The sequence below is a fragment of the Lonchura striata genome, chromosome 3 (genome assembly GCF_050655825.1).
Source record: "Lonchura striata isolate lonStrDom1 chromosome 3, ASM5065582v1, whole genome shotgun sequence".
Classification (NCBI taxonomy): Eukaryota; Metazoa; Chordata; class Aves; order Passeriformes; family Estrildidae; genus Lonchura; species Lonchura striata.
In genome coordinates, this window is record NC_140705.1 from 31,041,167 (window position 1) to 31,059,095 (window position 17,929).

The window sequence follows — 17,929 nt, forward strand, 5'->3', positions numbered from 1 at the left end:
AAGCCTCAGGAAGAAAAGAGGGCATGGAAGAAGGGAAGGAACACCATGCCAAGTTGGCATGTTGGCATAACATGAGACACAAAAATGCTCCTGTACCACGTTCAGTAATTTTAATTACTTTGCTCTGTTCATTGTCATGAACAGAACCCAAAGCTGCAAACACTGAATAAAGTGTTGCAATTTTTCAGTAGAGGTTGCTATGAGGCTTAAACATCTAGGCACTAAAACTGATAAACATCCCACTTTTTTTCAGTTTAGCAGCTTCAAAAATTGTATTGCTCAGAGTATTTATCTGTTTTATATATTTCTGCTTATCCCAGACAAGAATACTTTTTTTTTATAATGCTGGAGCTCTGTTTCTTGCTCAGAGACCAATAATTCTGGTGAGGTTCATGACAGTAGGCCCTGGATATGTTACCTCTCTAATGGAAAAAGAGACAGCTTTTGTTTTCTTCTTTCTGGTATTTCCTGTGCATCTGAAGATTTTCTCCTCTCATTGCAGATGAAGGAAGAAAATACTCTCCTTCAGTATTTTTAACTTCAGAACTTTACAGGGATAACACACTCTGAAAATGAGAAAGTATGGTATTTCTTCACTGTCCCATTTTCATTGATTTGTTCAATAAAGAGAACAAGTTATTAGGGCCATATTGCTTTCTGAAACTCAGAGATCAATGGGTGTCTCAAAGTAAGCACCCAGAAATGTCATGGTCTTAAAACTTTAGGAACTCTTGAAATCCAGTGAGTAGCTTGCATCAGCCTAGGAAGTAATAAATATAAGCTTCATAAATAAAATGTACGGAGGTAATTAATAAAAACCTCAAGACATCTTGAACTGTCTATAGAGGAATGACAGATGGGGGAGTCAAACTGTGCACAAAACTATTCTTTACAAACAGTTCAGAAACAAACAGGATTGCTCAAGGATAAAGAAATTCATAACCACAAAGCTGACACATAAATGAAACTGAGACCAGTGCTTGTGTAACAGCTCGATACAGTCCTGCTGCATTTCCTCATCAAAAAGCAAATCTCTGACTACTAAGGGTTTTCTAAATCTCCAAGCTTAGGGAACAGATTTGTTCACTCAAGGCAGGAGTAAAAATGCAACCTCACTAAGTTTGGTGGAAAAAACATAATTGATCATACAAGAGAATTTCACAATCACTCTCAGAGGTGTAACTGTCACAATTAACTCAATGATTGCACAAAATAGCAAAAACAAAAAGGTGGAAACATATTAAGCATAAATCAATGAAAACACAATTGAGCATTTTTTTTTTCAGATGCCAAGAGTCATCAGCACTAAAATCACTGTTGTATTCTATTCTTTTTAGCTGAGTGTCATCTAAGAAATATTTAGATCTGGAGAAGCATTCAAGAGAGTTTCTTTTAATCCTCAAGTCCTTTTCCAGAACGTGAAAGTGATCAGTAAGCATTCTTTAGCTAGTTGGTCAAGGCAAAACTGCGAGGCCTTCTGCAGGATACTGAAGGTAATAAACCCTTTATTAGAAGCTGTGTTTTCTCAATATAGCTATAAGCTATATAAGGTATGATCTTTTTTACTTTGAAGACCAGAAATACAACTACCTTCATACCAGTAAGTTCAATGGTGCATCAAAAATAAAATTATAAACAAGGTGTTCATTCTTATTTAAAAATTGACATTAAAACAATTTCTATTCTCACAGTGCAACATCTTCCCATATTTTTTTCCTATTCATAGCTGTGATCTGAGCTGCAGTCAAAAAATGCCAACACATTATTTCATTTCTTAACAGCAAGGGACAACCTCAAGGATTATGTGCCTTCTTTAATATGTTTTACATAGAAGAACATATTTTTGAAACTTGCTAATAAGAATTATTGCCTTTAATCTATAGAGATTGATCAATTTATCACTAATATATATATTTAATTTTTTTTCTACAAAGAGGAACCTTCACGGGTAACCCTTTGTGTCTGGCCAAATCAGTTATTTTCCCTGTATCTTCTTCTTTTATAAGTCTCTCTGCACTGTCACACTAGGGAATTCAACAGAGTACTTCAAAACCACAGCAAAAGTAAAAATGAAGGACAGCACTATTACATCCTTTCCTTTGCTCCATTTTTGCCCACTATTGCACAGAGATTTTAGCAGAGATGCATTACCACAATACTTAGCCTCCATAAATCAGTAACATTGGGTATTTTTTCAGTTTGGCTATCCATGCTATCAGAAATGCAAAGCACTTGCTCTCTGAGCAGGGGGCTTGTGGAACAAAGGCTGTCTTCATTAAGCTCCTCTCTGCAAACACGGAATAACAAAATCACAGAGTCACAGAATTGTCAAGTTTCAAAGGGATCACAGTGGGTGATGTGGTCTAACCTCCCTGCTCAAACAGGGTCATCCTGGAGCATATGGAACAGAATTGTATACAGATGTTTCTTGAATATGTCCAGTGAGGGAGACTCCACACCCTCTCTGGGGAAATCTGTTCCAGTGCTCAGTCATTCACAAGTAAAGAAGTTCTTCCTCATACTCAGATGGAACTTCCTGTACAAGAGTTTTTGCCCACTGCCTTTTGTCCTGTTGCTTGGCACCACTGAGCAGAGCCTGGAAACATCCACTTGACACCCTCCCTTCAGGCACTCACAGATTTTGGTGAGGTTGCCTTTTCTCGAGGCTGAACACGCCCAACTCCCTCATCCTATCAAGGGCTCCATACTGATTGTCAGCAAGCATCAGCCCTTTCCCACCTGCTTGTTTGAATCCACAGCTTTTTCCAAAATGAAAGGAAATGTCTATGCAATTAAAATTGTGCTTTCCCTGCCAGACTATGTAAACTGCTCAGTTGTATATGAAATATTCAGAAACTGAAATTTGTTTGTATTTGCACTGAATCTGTATTTTTGCAGGATTTCTTTGGCTTGCCTTTGCAACAGCTTTCCCAGAAGTGCCATCAGTAGCCTCTACCACCTCCTTAGAGCCTTCCCCTGAGAATTCCTGGAAATAAGTTTTCTTCTTTGTTGGCCTCAAACAGTAAACACTCGTTTATAAGCTGCCCAAACACCTAAAGTATTTTCTTTATATTCTGGATGGCCCAGTCAAAGTTCTTTTTGCTTCAAAATGAAGTCAGAAATCTGACACATTTCAAACAGGTGAAAGATGTGTTAACCAGTTTTGGGGATTACAGAGATTTTAAATGAAACATAAACACTTATCAGCACTTATCTCAAGTACACAGATGGTCACAACTCATACATTGCAATTCTGTAGGGAGCACACAACCTAGACCTTACATCTACCCTACAGACCTATGAGCAGAATTTTGCCATTAAAAATATATTGATTACCAATAGGCTCAGGTTTCATTGAATGTTTAAATATTTCAGGCCACCAGATAGTCAAATAGTGGCATCTCTGTTAGGATTGATACTGATAAAAACACAAAAAAATACAAGGCATCCTTGGCAGGCATTTGGTGTATTTTGTGAAGAAATAAAAAAAAAAAATTAAAATATATGCTTTAAAAAAGGTAAAATTTTCTGTTTAAAGGACAGAAAGGAATCTTTTAAATGAATACATGGGTATCTATTTAAATTTGTCAGAGACAATGCCAGAAACAGACAGATGCAAGATCAGTGCAAGATGACATTATTGTTAGATACAATTCATATAAACCTTTTAAATTCTCCAAATTTCTACCAGTATCTTTTGCTTTTACTGCCTGACGTATACCTTTATTGTACATGAAACTGCTGAACACTTAGAAAAAAACATAAAGAATTAATAGCTTTGATTCTCCTTCCTCAACCCAGTTCAACCCAGAATTAGTCTAAAAGACATGTGGATGCAATCTGGATCACTCTTTGAAATGCCATTTGTTTTTATTTCATTTCACTGATAACAAGTCAGGCAGTCTATGGAGTAATTTCCATTTGTGGACACTAATTTACCATGCAGCTTCCAGTGCAGGGTAAGATTCAGTGATCAGGAAGCCAGCCAGCACATCTACCTTCACTTCTGTGACAGACGTCTTGCATGATCTTAAGAAACACAGCTCCGGCTTTCCTAGTTATGTCAAAAGGCTTTGCGCCAGCTCCTATGGCAAAAGCCATTCCTACTTATCAGGAAGACAGTGGAGATACCATGGAAAAGAAGCATCACCACAGTCCACTCTTTCCTCCTCAGTTAGCAAGTAACTCTCCTGGCCCACTGTTGCTCTCTCCCAAATCACTCTTATCATCCTCTGCAGGTAAAGCTCCATCATGGCCACTACTGCGGTCAGATCAAAATCTGTGAACACAGATGAGCACCCAAGCAGGGAGGAGTCAGCTCTCCTACAGTCCCTGCAGGAAGGAGCTTGGCAGACACCACACCCTGCTTCCTCAAGCTTTTTGCTAACGTCAGTGCTGCCGCAGCACACCAGCAATGAGAGGCTGTGTAGCTTCAGGCACTCTCTGCAGTTCAAGTAGTTCTTCAAGTGGAGAGTCTCTCCCTGCAGCAGCCATCCACCAGAAATCCCCCAAAAGACAGCACTTAATCCTCACAGTCAATCTCATTTTCCTCATCAAAAACCTTGCAGACTGAATTTCTTAAAAGTTATTCACACCTCAGACAGAGGAGGCATCTCCTGCTTTCAACCCCACTGCCTCTAGCCACCACAGCCCAAATACCTATTAGACTATTCCCATTCTAATTGACTTTTGATATCTGGCATTTCCAGATTGTTGAGCAAGTAACACTAATACAATACAAATACATCAGTCCCACAATGCCTTTCAAAAAATGAATAGACACATACATTTTCAGTAGTTTTATTGAAAAATGCCTCTTTCATTTCAGAAATAAATAATATAAGGCAGTGAAATTCACAATTTGCAGTTAAAATATAAAAGCAGCAATTCTATATCCATAGTCTTGCAAACAATTTCCAACTGCTTTTGGTAACTAAGAAACATTGTATTCTGAAAAAAAAAAAATCCATACTAAATATACAACATAAACATGCAATTCCATCTCTGCAGGATTGACTGCAATTTAGAATAAATGTAACTGTGTCTACAAACAAGGAGATTTCAGTCATTATTAAACTGTACCCAGCTGATACAATGATTTCAGCTACTTAATGTTTGTGGTGTTTAGAGGAGATGTATAAGAGCAGTATATGCTCTGCAGATTGTAACTCAGAATAGAAGAAAATTACAATGATACTGGAAGGAGAGGGAAATTTTTGGTTCTCTTTAACTAGATATTGCAGACCTGTGATCTGACTGAACTGAAAACATGCATTTGAAAAAGAAGAAAAATGTAGAGCTAAAGCGGACAGTCCATAGAAAATTTGCAACAGCACTGTGGTTATTTCTGTTTTGGTTTTCTTTTTTTTTAATGAATTTGTTGTTACATTATTTTAATGAAAAGGCAGCACTGGAATAACTGAATGCACACCTTAATCTGTATGCAACCACTATAAGCAACAGTATTTTACAAGCATTTCCAGAGCAACATGAAGTGTTTGGGTACACACATTGCTATCCCCACATAAGCGAGATACAAAACAGGGGTGCGTCTGATTTGAAAAGACCAGAACAGAATGATGCACTCTCCCTGTGTGTATCTGCAAATGCAAGCACAGCAAAACAAACAAACAAACAAACAAACAAAAAAAAACAGCAAACCAAAGAAAACCGACACACAGATCTTTTACGGTTTTGTTTTTGCATTTCTTGACAGTGATCTTTTCCAGCGCATGTGCTCAGGGTATTCTGGTGAATGCATTTCAACTCCATAGTCCTCATATTCGTCCTCTCTCCTTTCTGACTCCATAGGTACTATAAAGGGTTCACCTTCAGGCTGATAGGGTCCACTTTCAGGCACGTATGGTTCTGGTTGAAAATAGTTGTCCGATTGAACATAATAGTTACCACATGTCTTTGAATCCACATATGCAATGAAAGTTAGTCTGTCTACATAATGTTAGTTCAACCTTATTTTCATATAATAAATATATAAATAATTATTTCACTGGGGGTATTTCTCAGGTTTGCTCATGAATGCTTTTTTGGCAGTAAAATAATAAAAGGTCTGAAAGTCATCTTTAAAGACTTTGTATTTATAATAAACAAAGCAGTGCAGAAAGAGTCATAAATTATGCAAGGGACAAATCATGGTAAAACTACTAAAAAAACCAAACAAAACCAAGAAAATCAAATAAAATTACTATTTTACAGCTACTTCAGTAAATCTAAGCATTGGGCTTTATTTTAAACTGCATAATTAAAAGAAGACATGGAGCAGGTAAAATGAAGAGATGGGTTTGCCATATGCTAATTTTCTCTGAGAATGGGAAAGTAAGTATAGACATAACTATCACCAGCGGCAATATACAGTACATGTCATTTTGTCGTGCTGTTCCTCGTAACAAACCGAGTTACAGCTGGTGCTTCAGGAACACCAAAAACTACAGCAAAACAGAAGAAAAATTATTATAAAACTTTGGTATTTATAACTGCAGTTACAGATCCAACAAGATTACACATTAAAAAAGGTATATGCCCCAATTCAGACATGTTGGTAACAAGCAACAGACAGGTAGGTTTCATAAGTTGTCAAAGATGTTATTCTGGCATACAGCAAGCAGCAGCAGGCTTTTATGCAAAAGTATCACATAGAGTTGTTAACAGATTTTAGTGGATACAGTCCCATACAAATCATCTACAAGCCACAATTAGTTTACTATTTACATAAGTTATTTCTCATTTTCCAGGTTAAATCTGTCTCTCTTCTAATGGCATTACCTTTGCTGGTTAGTAGTTTTACAAGCCTCCTTTGCCATTGAGGTTTTTTTGGTGGTCTAGGTCTTTTTTTAAAAAGAAAGACTGTCTATTTTATTATTGAAATGCAATAGGCTTAATGAATTGACGTCACTGTCCTTTATCTCATTCATGAGTTGTGTTAGTAAAAGTATCTCCCCGTTCTATGAGGTCAACATGGTTCAAGAACCATATCCGTGGTGAAATATCCATACGGACTCATTTTCTAATAAGCACGTGCGCAAACATCTCAGAAACAGGATTTTCATGTATTCAAACTGTAAGCAGCACTGGCGACTTAGAAAATGTGTTAGCCGAAACCTGAAACAGGTCAAAGATGATGTTAGTCTTTTAAAAAGTCCATCTGATGTGCAAAAACATACTTTCATCCAACTAAATACATAACAATTAAGTCTTTGGCATATATTTATATATGTATACATAGCTGCTTGCTAGAAAAAACACTGCTGAATCACACACTCAATTTTCTTTATTTTTCATTTAAATAAGAATTTTTTTGTGAGATCTGCACAACCACCTGGCTCTTTAACCAGTATCACTGAGTCTGCAAGTGTGTACATATATATATATATTTTCTTTTCTTTTGCTTTTCATGGATACATGCACAATTACACTAACAGCAAACCATATCCAATAGTAGTATCACATACACTAATCTGGCAAGGCATACATATTAATTTGTTAACAATACTGTGGTCCTGCAGGATCCCCATGTTAAAATATATTAGAATCTTTCCAGTCAAAAATTGGTGGTCACTGTGACCCTTCATTTTGGTTCCAGAAGCAGCCTACTGCTTTGAGCAATGTCACAAAGTGGAAGGCTTATATGACTCAGGGCTAATCAGAGACTCCATGGCGTTTAACTGGGTAGATATTGTAGGACAGTGGAGTTTTTCAGTTGTCTGCACTGTTATTACCAAACAGATTTCCTTTATGGAAAAATTTTATTTCAGTAATCAATTTTGTATAAATAATCCTGACATGGCTCAAAAAGAGACACATGGAAACTGCCAACCACAGCATTCCTTTTATTTTTCAAGAGAAACATGGAGAATTCAACCTTGTTCTGAAGACGATTGGAAGGGGTGGTGATAGAGGGGGGAAAAAAGAAGAGAAGAAATTCGTCACTTAAATCCTATGAGCAACACTACCAGCTAGTAACCATCTACATTAAAAAAAAAAAAAAAAAAAAAAAAAAACAGAAACAAAAGCAAAAAAAACCCCAAGGCTAAAATATTTACTCACTACTTCCTATTTAAAACAAACCATGCATAGCATCAAGTAATCCTACACCAAATTCTAATGGCTGCTCATATACTTGCACATTACAATGAGGCAGACCTGCTCACTGCACCCATCTCCTCCTGACTCACTATGTTCAGATTAGCAGGACTGTCTCTTGTAAAGCAGTTCAATATCAACAGCCACATCTGTGAAGGCTATTTAGGGCAAGGTTAAGTTGTTCATAACCTACCTGGGAATCCTTGGCCATTGTAAGGGATGCTAGCACACTGGGATGAATCACAATATCCTGGTGGCCCTGGGGGACCCCGAATACCCGCATTGCCAGGACGGCCTGGTGGCCCTGGTGGTCCTCGTGATCCTGTGGAGCCTGGTGGACCAGTTCTAGATTCTCCTTGTGGACCTAATTTTAGAATTGAGAGGTTGGGAGGTTGTTTTCTTTAAGAGACATAATAAACAATAAAACAATTAATAATACTTCTGTCTAGACTACACAGCCCAGGCTGTCTTTGGTGAGAAAGCACTCGCACTCTTTGCTGTATGGGGGTCAACAAAGGAAATACAAAAGAAATCTAGAAATGTGACTCATCATGAGTTGCTTCCCTGTGTGTGGCTTATTTAAGTATTTATTCTTAGAAACTAATTTAGTAAGGTTTGAGCCAAGTAAGAAATGTCAATGTATTCTCTTGTTAATTTCCCCTTTGTGTAAGATATGATGATCTCAAGGGAAACTACTAGATTAAACAAGGAAACTGGATTTCTATTAAAATATAGGAGTACATCAATTATACTGCCCAGTAGCCCCAGGATAGATGAGGTAATGTTGGTTTTGGAACCAATCTTATTATGGTTAGCAGAAAAGTAAAGCTTCAAATAACTGGGGCTACAATTTGCTGCAAGCATATTATGGTTCCTGTAATGAAAAGCCATTTTAGCCTAATAAACTACAAGCAGAAACAAGTGATGCAGCTGATTCATGCTAAGGTGTAAACAAAATTTCATAACACAAAAATCAAAATTAATAATCAAATAACCTGTCTCTATTATCTGGTAACTCTGCATTCAGGAGTATTTTGTAGTCCAGCAAGTAAAAAAAAAAAAAAACCTACATACTACAAAAGAATCATCTGATAAGACTTATGAAAAATAGCTGTCAAATATTTGGACAATGTATTTTCATGAAACACATTTTCACATTAACAAGCATGCCAGATGACTAAATTAAAAGATAAACACCTATTAGCCATGTCCAAAAATCTTTCTAAATTGCTATTTTTGTGGTGATATCCCACAAATTTATTAGAGTAAACTCTAATATATGTCAAAAACATGAAGTGGGCAAAGGATTTCATTCACCATTTCAACTCTGGTTCTCTATGAAGAAATATTTGCTTTTCTCCTACTTTGATGTAATCTGATTAAGCAAAAAATATTTACCAGGTGGTCCTGGCAAACCTCGTGGTCCTTGGGATCCAGTCCCTCTTTCACCTTTCTCTCCAGGGATTCCTACAGAATAATACAAAGGCAATTAAAATCAAAGAAAGAAAACCACATCAACATATATTTCTTCACATTCTCTCACTGACATTAATATTTATTTCCCATTATTTAATACAACAAGAGTGATTGAAATTTATGTTCTACATATGTTCAAATGTGAATTTGGGAAAATAATTTGGATATAAATATAGTAACTGAAGAATAAAATAGGATGTAGATGTAACTTAACATGAATAAACTCTCTCAAACATAGAAAAGTTTTGAGATACTGAAGCACCACAGATTTTAATTTTAAACTAAAATCAGAATGGTATTTTCAGTCTTGTATACTTCTGCACTCTCTTAGGAGCAGTTATAATCAAAAAAGTTTAAGAAGTTCTTCTGAATAACTTAATTTATTCCTAGCTTTTTTAAAAGAGTGCATAAAATACATCCTAGAAAACATAACACCGAGTCTGTGCTATAGTAGAGTAGTGGAAATAAGCAAAGGCCACAAAAGAGTACACTACGGACACCCCATGTGATTGCAGTGATCCAAGATAGATGTAAAATAGGTTTACCCATATGTTTACATTCAGTTCATCTTCTTCCTTCCCTCAGAATATTGTAAGGAGCTAAGGGTGTTGATCTAATTCTTTAAAGTCCTACATTTATACTTGTTAATGACTAGTTTTTTCTCTTAACCACTGTTCTACTTTGCAAAGAGTTGTCTTACTCCAAACAGCCTTTCAAGATGCAGCTGTATAGTGCCAGAACAGATCTGAGAACATTTGCTTTCCTGGGATATTATGTGGAAGTCTCAGACAGCAGCCAAAATGCTATACCAAATTGTATTTCATGAAACCTGAGCAAGAGAGAATCAGGAAAACACTGATCGAGTTAATCTTGTCCATCAGTACATCAGTGTCCCTTGGGCAATCCAACTGGCCTAGCAGGGCTTCCTAGTCCAACATGGTAAAAGGAGAAGACTGCTCCTCTGGCAACCTCTGCACTATGTCCCCAGTACAGCTGCCTTGGAATTTATTCACCTCTTTCACCAGGTGGTCCTTGAACCCCAGGAGGTCCTGGAAATCCTGGTCTTCCTCCAGGTCCAGGCTCTCCTCTTGTCCCAGCAGCTCCTGGGGGACCAGGTGGACCTGGTGGCCCTGGCTGGTTTCGGTTTGAATAATAATCATTCGGGATTTGATTCAGCATTTGATTGAATCGGCTCATTTGACCTTCAAAAGAAAAATAAAATGTGAAATGAGTGAAAATCTTTTATGAGAATGGGAAGGAACAAATTAAACCCCATTCTTGTTTCTATTCAATAAATGAGTACAGATTAATTAGAAAGACTTAAGATGAATATCCGATAAGAAAACTGAACATAAATGGAGGAGGGAGGGGATCAGGGAAAAAAAGTAAGGGAACTTCTGGAAGCCAATGACATTAAAACAATTATCATAGAACTATTCAAATCAAAAAAGAGGCAATTTTTTACAATATTCTTGCTCTTGGAGTTCTATTTAGGGGTTGTTTTTACTCTGAGAAACAGAAAGGATTTGCTCCACTTCTAAAACTAGGATCATATTTCTATGTACTTTCAGACTTCTGCAGCTACTACAGGCAATATAAATTATTCATGTGTAGAGTTAGCAGCACAGTCTATGAAGTCATTTTCTTAAGCCTGTAGGATGTGCAGGCTTGCACCTATACACCTTCTGCATATGGGCAAATTTCATTTCCAAAAAAAAGGATTTGTGAACAAAAGAAACACCATTTTGAGGCTATGGAGGAAGGAAGCCTTAATGGAGAGACACATGTGATTAGTATAATGCGTCTGTCCTACTGTCCTAGCATAACATCAGCTGAACACAAAAAAAATGAGGCAGGTACGCTCTAAGAAATGTTAGATCTTGGACATGATATCCTTATTTATAAGCATATCCTTATTCATTCATATTCACAAATGTACTTTACTTCTTCCGTGATGGTGAATAGAAATGTTTTTATTAGCAACCATCACAGACATTTCAAAGGACATACTGTCCTCCTCCTGTACACAGGCACTCTTAAAGATCCAAAAGGTATATCTGCTTTCCTCAGTCAACACTCAACCTTGTAATTAATATAATATTGAAAACCAGTTTACCTCTGTCTTTTTTGGCAGGTCTACTGATAGCAAAAGCACTGCTTCAAGATCAGAAAGAACGCCTCTGTAGAGAGCAACTTCATGGGCTGCAGCGCTGCACTATGTGGCAGTAGAGGACTGAAATTGAATTCTAAGTCCTTTTCCAAATAAATATTTTTTCTACTTGCATAGCATCACTTATTCTGTACACAGTGTTTACTCCACCACTCATCTGTCTTTCCCTGCTGTCAAAGTACCTGCAGTAAGCATCGTTTTCTCACTGATTCCCTTCTCTTGAAGTTAAAACATGTTTAATGAGAAAATATATACCGATTTTATTTAAAAGATGAAGTAATTTTGGAACAAAATTACAAAGGAAACCTCACCAGAATGTTAAAATTGCATATGTATTTCCAAAGATCACAGATTAATTCCAATTCAGTTTATTATTCTGTGATTATCAAGTTAGCCTCTGGATCTGGCAAAAATTTGCTGCTACATTTTTTCCACCAAATCATTTGCATTGGACAGCTATCAGATTATCAAGCTCTTGCTGTGCTCTGTGGCCAATATCTGTCACTTCAAATTTAAACCATTGTTTTATCTTTTTAAGAAAGTAGTTAATTACTTGTATAGGATACAAAGCAAGCAACACTGTTTACCATTTATCAGTTGTTCACAAACTTGTCTTGCAACTGCTCGCATCATGTTTTGAGAAGCAATATCACCCTAAATAATCAAATGCAAAACAAGTGTTTCATTAGTACTTTGTACTTTTAAAGACATGGTGTTTAATTTTAAAATTATGAGGACTTTTAAGCAGACTTACTCTGTCGCCTTTTTCTCCCTTCATTCCAGGTGCACCCTAAAATGAATAAGTAAAAATTAAGCAACTGAAGGATTATGTTATTTCACCCCAACAATTGGTCATCTGCTGCTTTGTGTGGCTCTCTATATAGTAACACACACATCCTGAGTGTTGCTGCTTTTTACAGTGTAGTATTTCTTTAAGGAATGTATTTATCACCATTAACAAAGCAAAGGCCAAGTGTGGGCTGCAGCTGTTTCTCATAACATTCCTGCAGTACCCGCAATTAATTTCAACAACATGAAACAGCAAATCATTCCACTGAGGTCACAGCAGACACCTCTCAAATGTGGTGACACTGTTTCACAGACTTCTGTCGAGGGTTTGGGCAGACAAATGCCCTTGGGGTATGTCAGGGTGTGAGCTTAGTGTGGTCTCTGAGCTTCTCTGCTGCAGAGTTGCACACACCTACCCCATGACATGCCACAGAAAATATGAGACAGTTCATCCATCATCGAGTTAAGTAGTTGTCATACGGTACATTTGCATCATGAATAACAGATCGTTCTTGCAAAATTAATTGTACAGATGTAAATGAAAGATTTAGAATGGTGACACCATAAATGTGCCATTGGAATAAATTATGCCACCAATGAGGCAGCTGCTAATATGTATAAAATATACCCATGAAGCTGATGAATATCCTTTTCTCTTCTGTCCTTTGCTTTTCATCTATACTTTTCTTATTCTGTGAAGTCCATGGGGAAATGTTTGTCTTTTAGTTTTAGTTTATTACAGCCATATGCTGAAACAGACTATGGACTTGCAAATGCCATACCATAAAAAATAGTAACAACTAAAACCATCAGGAAAATATGACACTTCTGTCTGTCATTCTTCAGTAATTAACATTGTGGTAAAAGATGACGTATTGAAACTCTAAACAAACCTTAATTTGATTCCCAAATAAGCAAACATTAATATCTCATTCATAAACTATTACATGTACCTGAAATATTCATTGAACAGAACTGTAGGGTTTTAATTGCACTAGTCTATTACATGAAAATCTGGAAGAGGAAAGTGGTAAAGAAACTATTCATGCTTTTCTTTCTGTTTGAAGCTTGCCAATTTTTCTATTTCCTGCAAGTGTTTTCCTTTGAAATTATCTGCTGTGTACGTGTTCATAATACATACTTGTTTTATTCTCATTCTTTCTATGGCTTTCATACTATGACCTTCTACCAGAAGCAAATCATACAGTATGCCTTTTGTTTATTCACTAGGTAAGGAGGGAGGCAGAGAGGGGAGGCAAAGCAAGGCAAGACAAGGCAACAAGGTCCCTCAGCTAGGAAAATGCTAATGCTATGTCAGTCAGTTTTAAAATTCATTGAAATAAAATTAGCCTCGTTACTCAATTTGTGACCTTGCAAATACACACTGATTCAGCCTTCTGGCTGGAAGTCTACAGCCTATTTGGAACTAACTTTAAAATTTGAAGATTAGAGGCAGACTGGCCGTGTTAACAATAAAGTGCATTTTGCACCTGGATATTTTAGAAATAAATTTTTAAAAAAATATTACAATTGCAATTACTGAGTTACTATTTGCATCTTCCTCCCACTTGGTTATATGCCTCTTAAATTTCAGTTCATTTTCTTTTAATAGACAAAAAAGTGCAGTTTAACCTACTGCTTGACAGCATTTTGAGAAACAGCAGCTGCTGCTGGCATTCTGTTTTGTTGCTATCCTGCAGCGAGGGAGTCACTTGGGGTCAGTGCAAGGAAAACTTGGTTTATGCTGCATGTGGGATTTTTCTGAGCTGTGGGATGAAGGCTGGGGCTGCAGCATAGTTCTACTTCTGAAGGAGAACAAAACAAAGGAAGTTTTGCTATTTTTACTTTTAAAGATAATGTGCTCAATTGTTTTTCCCAAAAGAATGTTTGCTTTCCTCAAGAACCACCAGCTCATTGCTCCCAAAGCAGCGCCTTTTTGAGGCTTCATCTAGGACATCTGCATAGATGGATGCAAAAGCTGTGAACACATGACAGCAGCGAATGCAAAATTCTCAAAACCTGCATGTAACTCACAACAGATTTGGACTACCCTCAAAAGGTTTTCAGTTTATTTGATCCTGGAGACTTCAGTTTAATAGCACCTTACTTATTAAATTTAAATGCCTTGCATTTTTTCCCAGGAACTGTCTAAATCAACTAAGTCAGACCCTGTTGTCAGAGAGTCTGTTTTATAAACAGGACAGCTCTACCTTAACACAACTTAGTCTGCCTACCCATCATTACAATTTCCAGTCTATAAAATAAGCACTGGAACGTCTCCTCTCTAATAGTCCAACATCTTCTATTTACCACTATATTTATTCATAGAAAACATATCCATTTCTTCTTGAACCAATATCCTCTTCTAGTTTAATGAGTCTTTCTTACTGTTGATGGTTTTTACCTTATGATATGTGTATGAACCACTATGGAATTCTAACTCTCTAACAGATATTTTAGTCTACTCAAGGATAATCTGCATACAGTTCTCAATAAATTACCAACTCATTTGTATTCTTATGGTTCCTTTTTCAGTCATTTTGCTGCTACACTGGAAAAAACACCTAAGTTTCTCTTGGAGCTATTTGTAAGCAGACCAAAAAGCCAAATTTCCTATTTCCATGAAAATTCAGTTAACACTTCTAGGATTTAGTTGTTCTAGTGTATAAGTACACAGTGAGGTAGAGAAATGTTTACAGTGTGGTTTGCCTCAGCTTAGCACATTAGTGGTATTGAATACATCAGGAAGGAGCTCCAGCTGACCACATTCACTGGGAGTAACTTCAGAACACCAAGGCTGCTCATAATTTGCAGATAACTGTATACCTTTTACCTGGAATGCAATATCCCTCAGTTTGCAGGGCTCTTCACTTTCATTTAATAGTACTAGCAATACAGATTGTTCAGGTAGAAGAAAAACTGGCAGGATCTGGTAAAAAATTATTTATTCATTGTATTTACCAGAGGCAAAGTGAAGCCTCATTATCCTTCTCATCAGGCAGAATTATGATTCCTGACAGTGCAAGTTGCATTTGGCTGTCAGGCTGCACCTTTGGCAGCTGTAATACTGCAAACAAAGGAAGGCCTTGAAATTCTGTCCACCAGGAATCTGATAAAACATCTGTACCAAGGTACAAGCCAGAATTCCTGCTGGGATCTGTTCTAGAAACATTAGAAATGGTAAATATGATGCGTAGTGTCCCATTACAAGACTGCAGGGGAAAACATTTATTTCTAATTGAAAGGAACTCTTAAGAACTAGAGTACAGGAGAATTTAAACATGGTGCTTGGACAAGATTTGATTGTCTTGCTTTGCAAAAGCCTTTTAAACTGGGCTTGTAGCCAAATTTCCTTCTAAATACATTATTTACTTTCAGAACATCTTTACTTCTGAACTGGGTCAGTTATCAATTGTCGCAGGTGAAGGAAAAATCAGATACACCTGACAATTTAAGACTCCCTCATGAACAAAGCACAGCACTTTGTGTTCCAGCCATGTCTATTCAACATATTACCAAGCACAAATATCCCATTAGCCGTTTACGTCTAAAGGCAGGAAAGTGTCAAGACCTTCCTAAGACACTCCATGTCCTCTACTACAAGGAGAAATAGAATCTGGCAGACACAGATTGAATTCAATTTGTGCATGAGAAAATGACCCAGCTTCCAGGTGCTCCTGGGAGCTTCCACTTCATGGCAATCAAGTTTCCCAGCATACTACATATTCTTTCAAATTATCCAGCTTTTTTATATACCACTACACTGAGGCAGGATAGAAAATTCTAGATGACTGCCATATGTTATCCACAAGTAATGAATGAGTTCTCATTTCACTTGCTGTCTCCACTCCTGACTCAAGGATAATTTCTCAGAGATCCTATGAATGAATCAAATTAAATTTCTCTGAAACTGTTGGTGGGAGGCAGCACCTCCTGATCTTTTTCCCTGTTCAGGAAGCACTTTAAATGTTTGAATAGAACCCACAGAAACCACTCCTAAATAATAGTGAAATAACATTGTAAAAATAATGAAACATTTGCAAAACAGAACTGATTATGTAATATTATCAAAGATTGTCTACCTTCAGCACTTTATCACTTTTTTACTACACACATATGCACTAGTGTAAAGACTTTACAATCATTTTGCTGACCTAGTTTTCCATGCTTATGCAGTGTAGGAATGAATATATGTCTTGGCATATAATAGCCTACAATCTTCTTAGTGGAAACCAGAGACCACAATTTCCAGCCCCAACTATTAAACTCAGCAAAATGGCATACTGTAAAAATAAAATTATTTTTTAAAAAAGACTTGTGGGTTTAGGTCAGCTCCACTGTATTAACCACTATCATAAGTGCAAGACAACTATTTAAAGCAGCAGAAGTCTCATGTTCATCAACAGACTGTAATTTTAAATTTGATACTCCAAGTGTATCATTATCTTACTGGTGTCCCACGATCTCCTGGTTTCCCTGGTTTTCCACTTGGGCCAGCAACTCCTGGAACTCCGGGAGCACCCTGTAACAGAAGGCATGTAAAATGATTTGTGGAAATGCACATTTACCTAAGCACTAATAAGAAATGTGTTACTGTATTGAGTACTAAGCAATATTGAAAGAAGTTCCTATCACGTTGTTTTTTCTGTTAGGTACATATCAGGCTTGAAAATTTTTTATGGAATAAATAGTTTGTTTTTTCTTGGAAATGTGTTCTTTTATGTGACACCACAGTTTAACGGCATTTTGACACTGTATCAGTGTGTATATGTTTTTGGTATCATTCTCAATGACTGATTCCTAAAGCAAACAAAACAGTTTGGCCTTCTAAGTTTGCCTAGCAGATCTGTGATCCACATAAAAATCCACAAAAAGAAGACCATAAGCCATTGTAGTGATAGTAGATAAATACAAAATATTAAAAGACCAGATTACGGGACAAAAGCTCATCTGCACATTCACAAAAGAACTTAAGAAAGACAATTCTGGGGGTGTGGGGCCAGCGCAGATAATACCCTGCCTTAGAGAGTGCTGTCTACATATGTAATGCAAATATGTGTTCTGTGTTCATCTGCCTTCTGGAAATGCACCTTCCAACTTGCTATAGGTTGGACCTGGTGACACGGGGCTGCAGAAAATTGCCTATCTCAGGCTGTCTGATCCAACATAGGCTTTTCTCTAACAGCCAGCCTCTTTTCTAGCATGGTGCCACAAAACACAATGAAGCAGCTCTGTAAGCAAAAACTAATCCTCAAATACCCTGGTCAAGAAAAATTTGTATTAACAGTGTTTGTTTTCACCAGTGTACAAGCAATAAGCCAATTGGTTTCAGAAGACCTAGCTATTCACTTAAAGATCATGGCTAAAGAGCTGGATAAACTAGTTTTTCACTTATTT

General features: G+C 37.0%; 1 protein-coding gene across 7 annotated transcripts in view; it reads right to left on the reverse strand.

Moving 5' to 3' along the window:
- Positions 1–4,784: 4,784 nt before the first annotated feature.
- COL12A1 (collagen type XII alpha 1 chain) overlaps positions 4,785–17,929 on the reverse strand; it is a 98,010-nt gene continuing 84,865 nt past the window's right edge. For 5 of the 7 annotated variants that reach the window (XM_085576407.1, XM_085576405.1, XM_085576409.1 and 2 more), the window contains 7 exons: positions 16,983–17,054; positions 12,498–12,533; positions 12,331–12,397; positions 10,587–10,775; positions 9,496–9,564; positions 8,291–8,461; positions 4,785–5,868 (listed from right to left, as the gene is read on the reverse strand). In XM_085576407.1, coding sequence (XP_085432533.1) covers positions 5,687–5,868; positions 8,291–8,461; positions 9,496–9,564; positions 10,587–10,775; positions 12,331–12,397; positions 12,498–12,533; positions 16,983–17,054 — 786 coding nt within the window. In that variant the 3' untranslated portion in view covers positions 4,785–5,686. Of the gene's footprint in view, positions 7,883–8,290; positions 8,462–9,495; positions 9,565–10,586; positions 10,776–12,330; positions 12,398–12,497; positions 12,534–16,982; positions 17,055–17,929 lie in introns of all 7 variants that reach the window. The other 2 variants (XM_085576410.1, XM_085576411.1) reach the window with 2 other exon arrangements.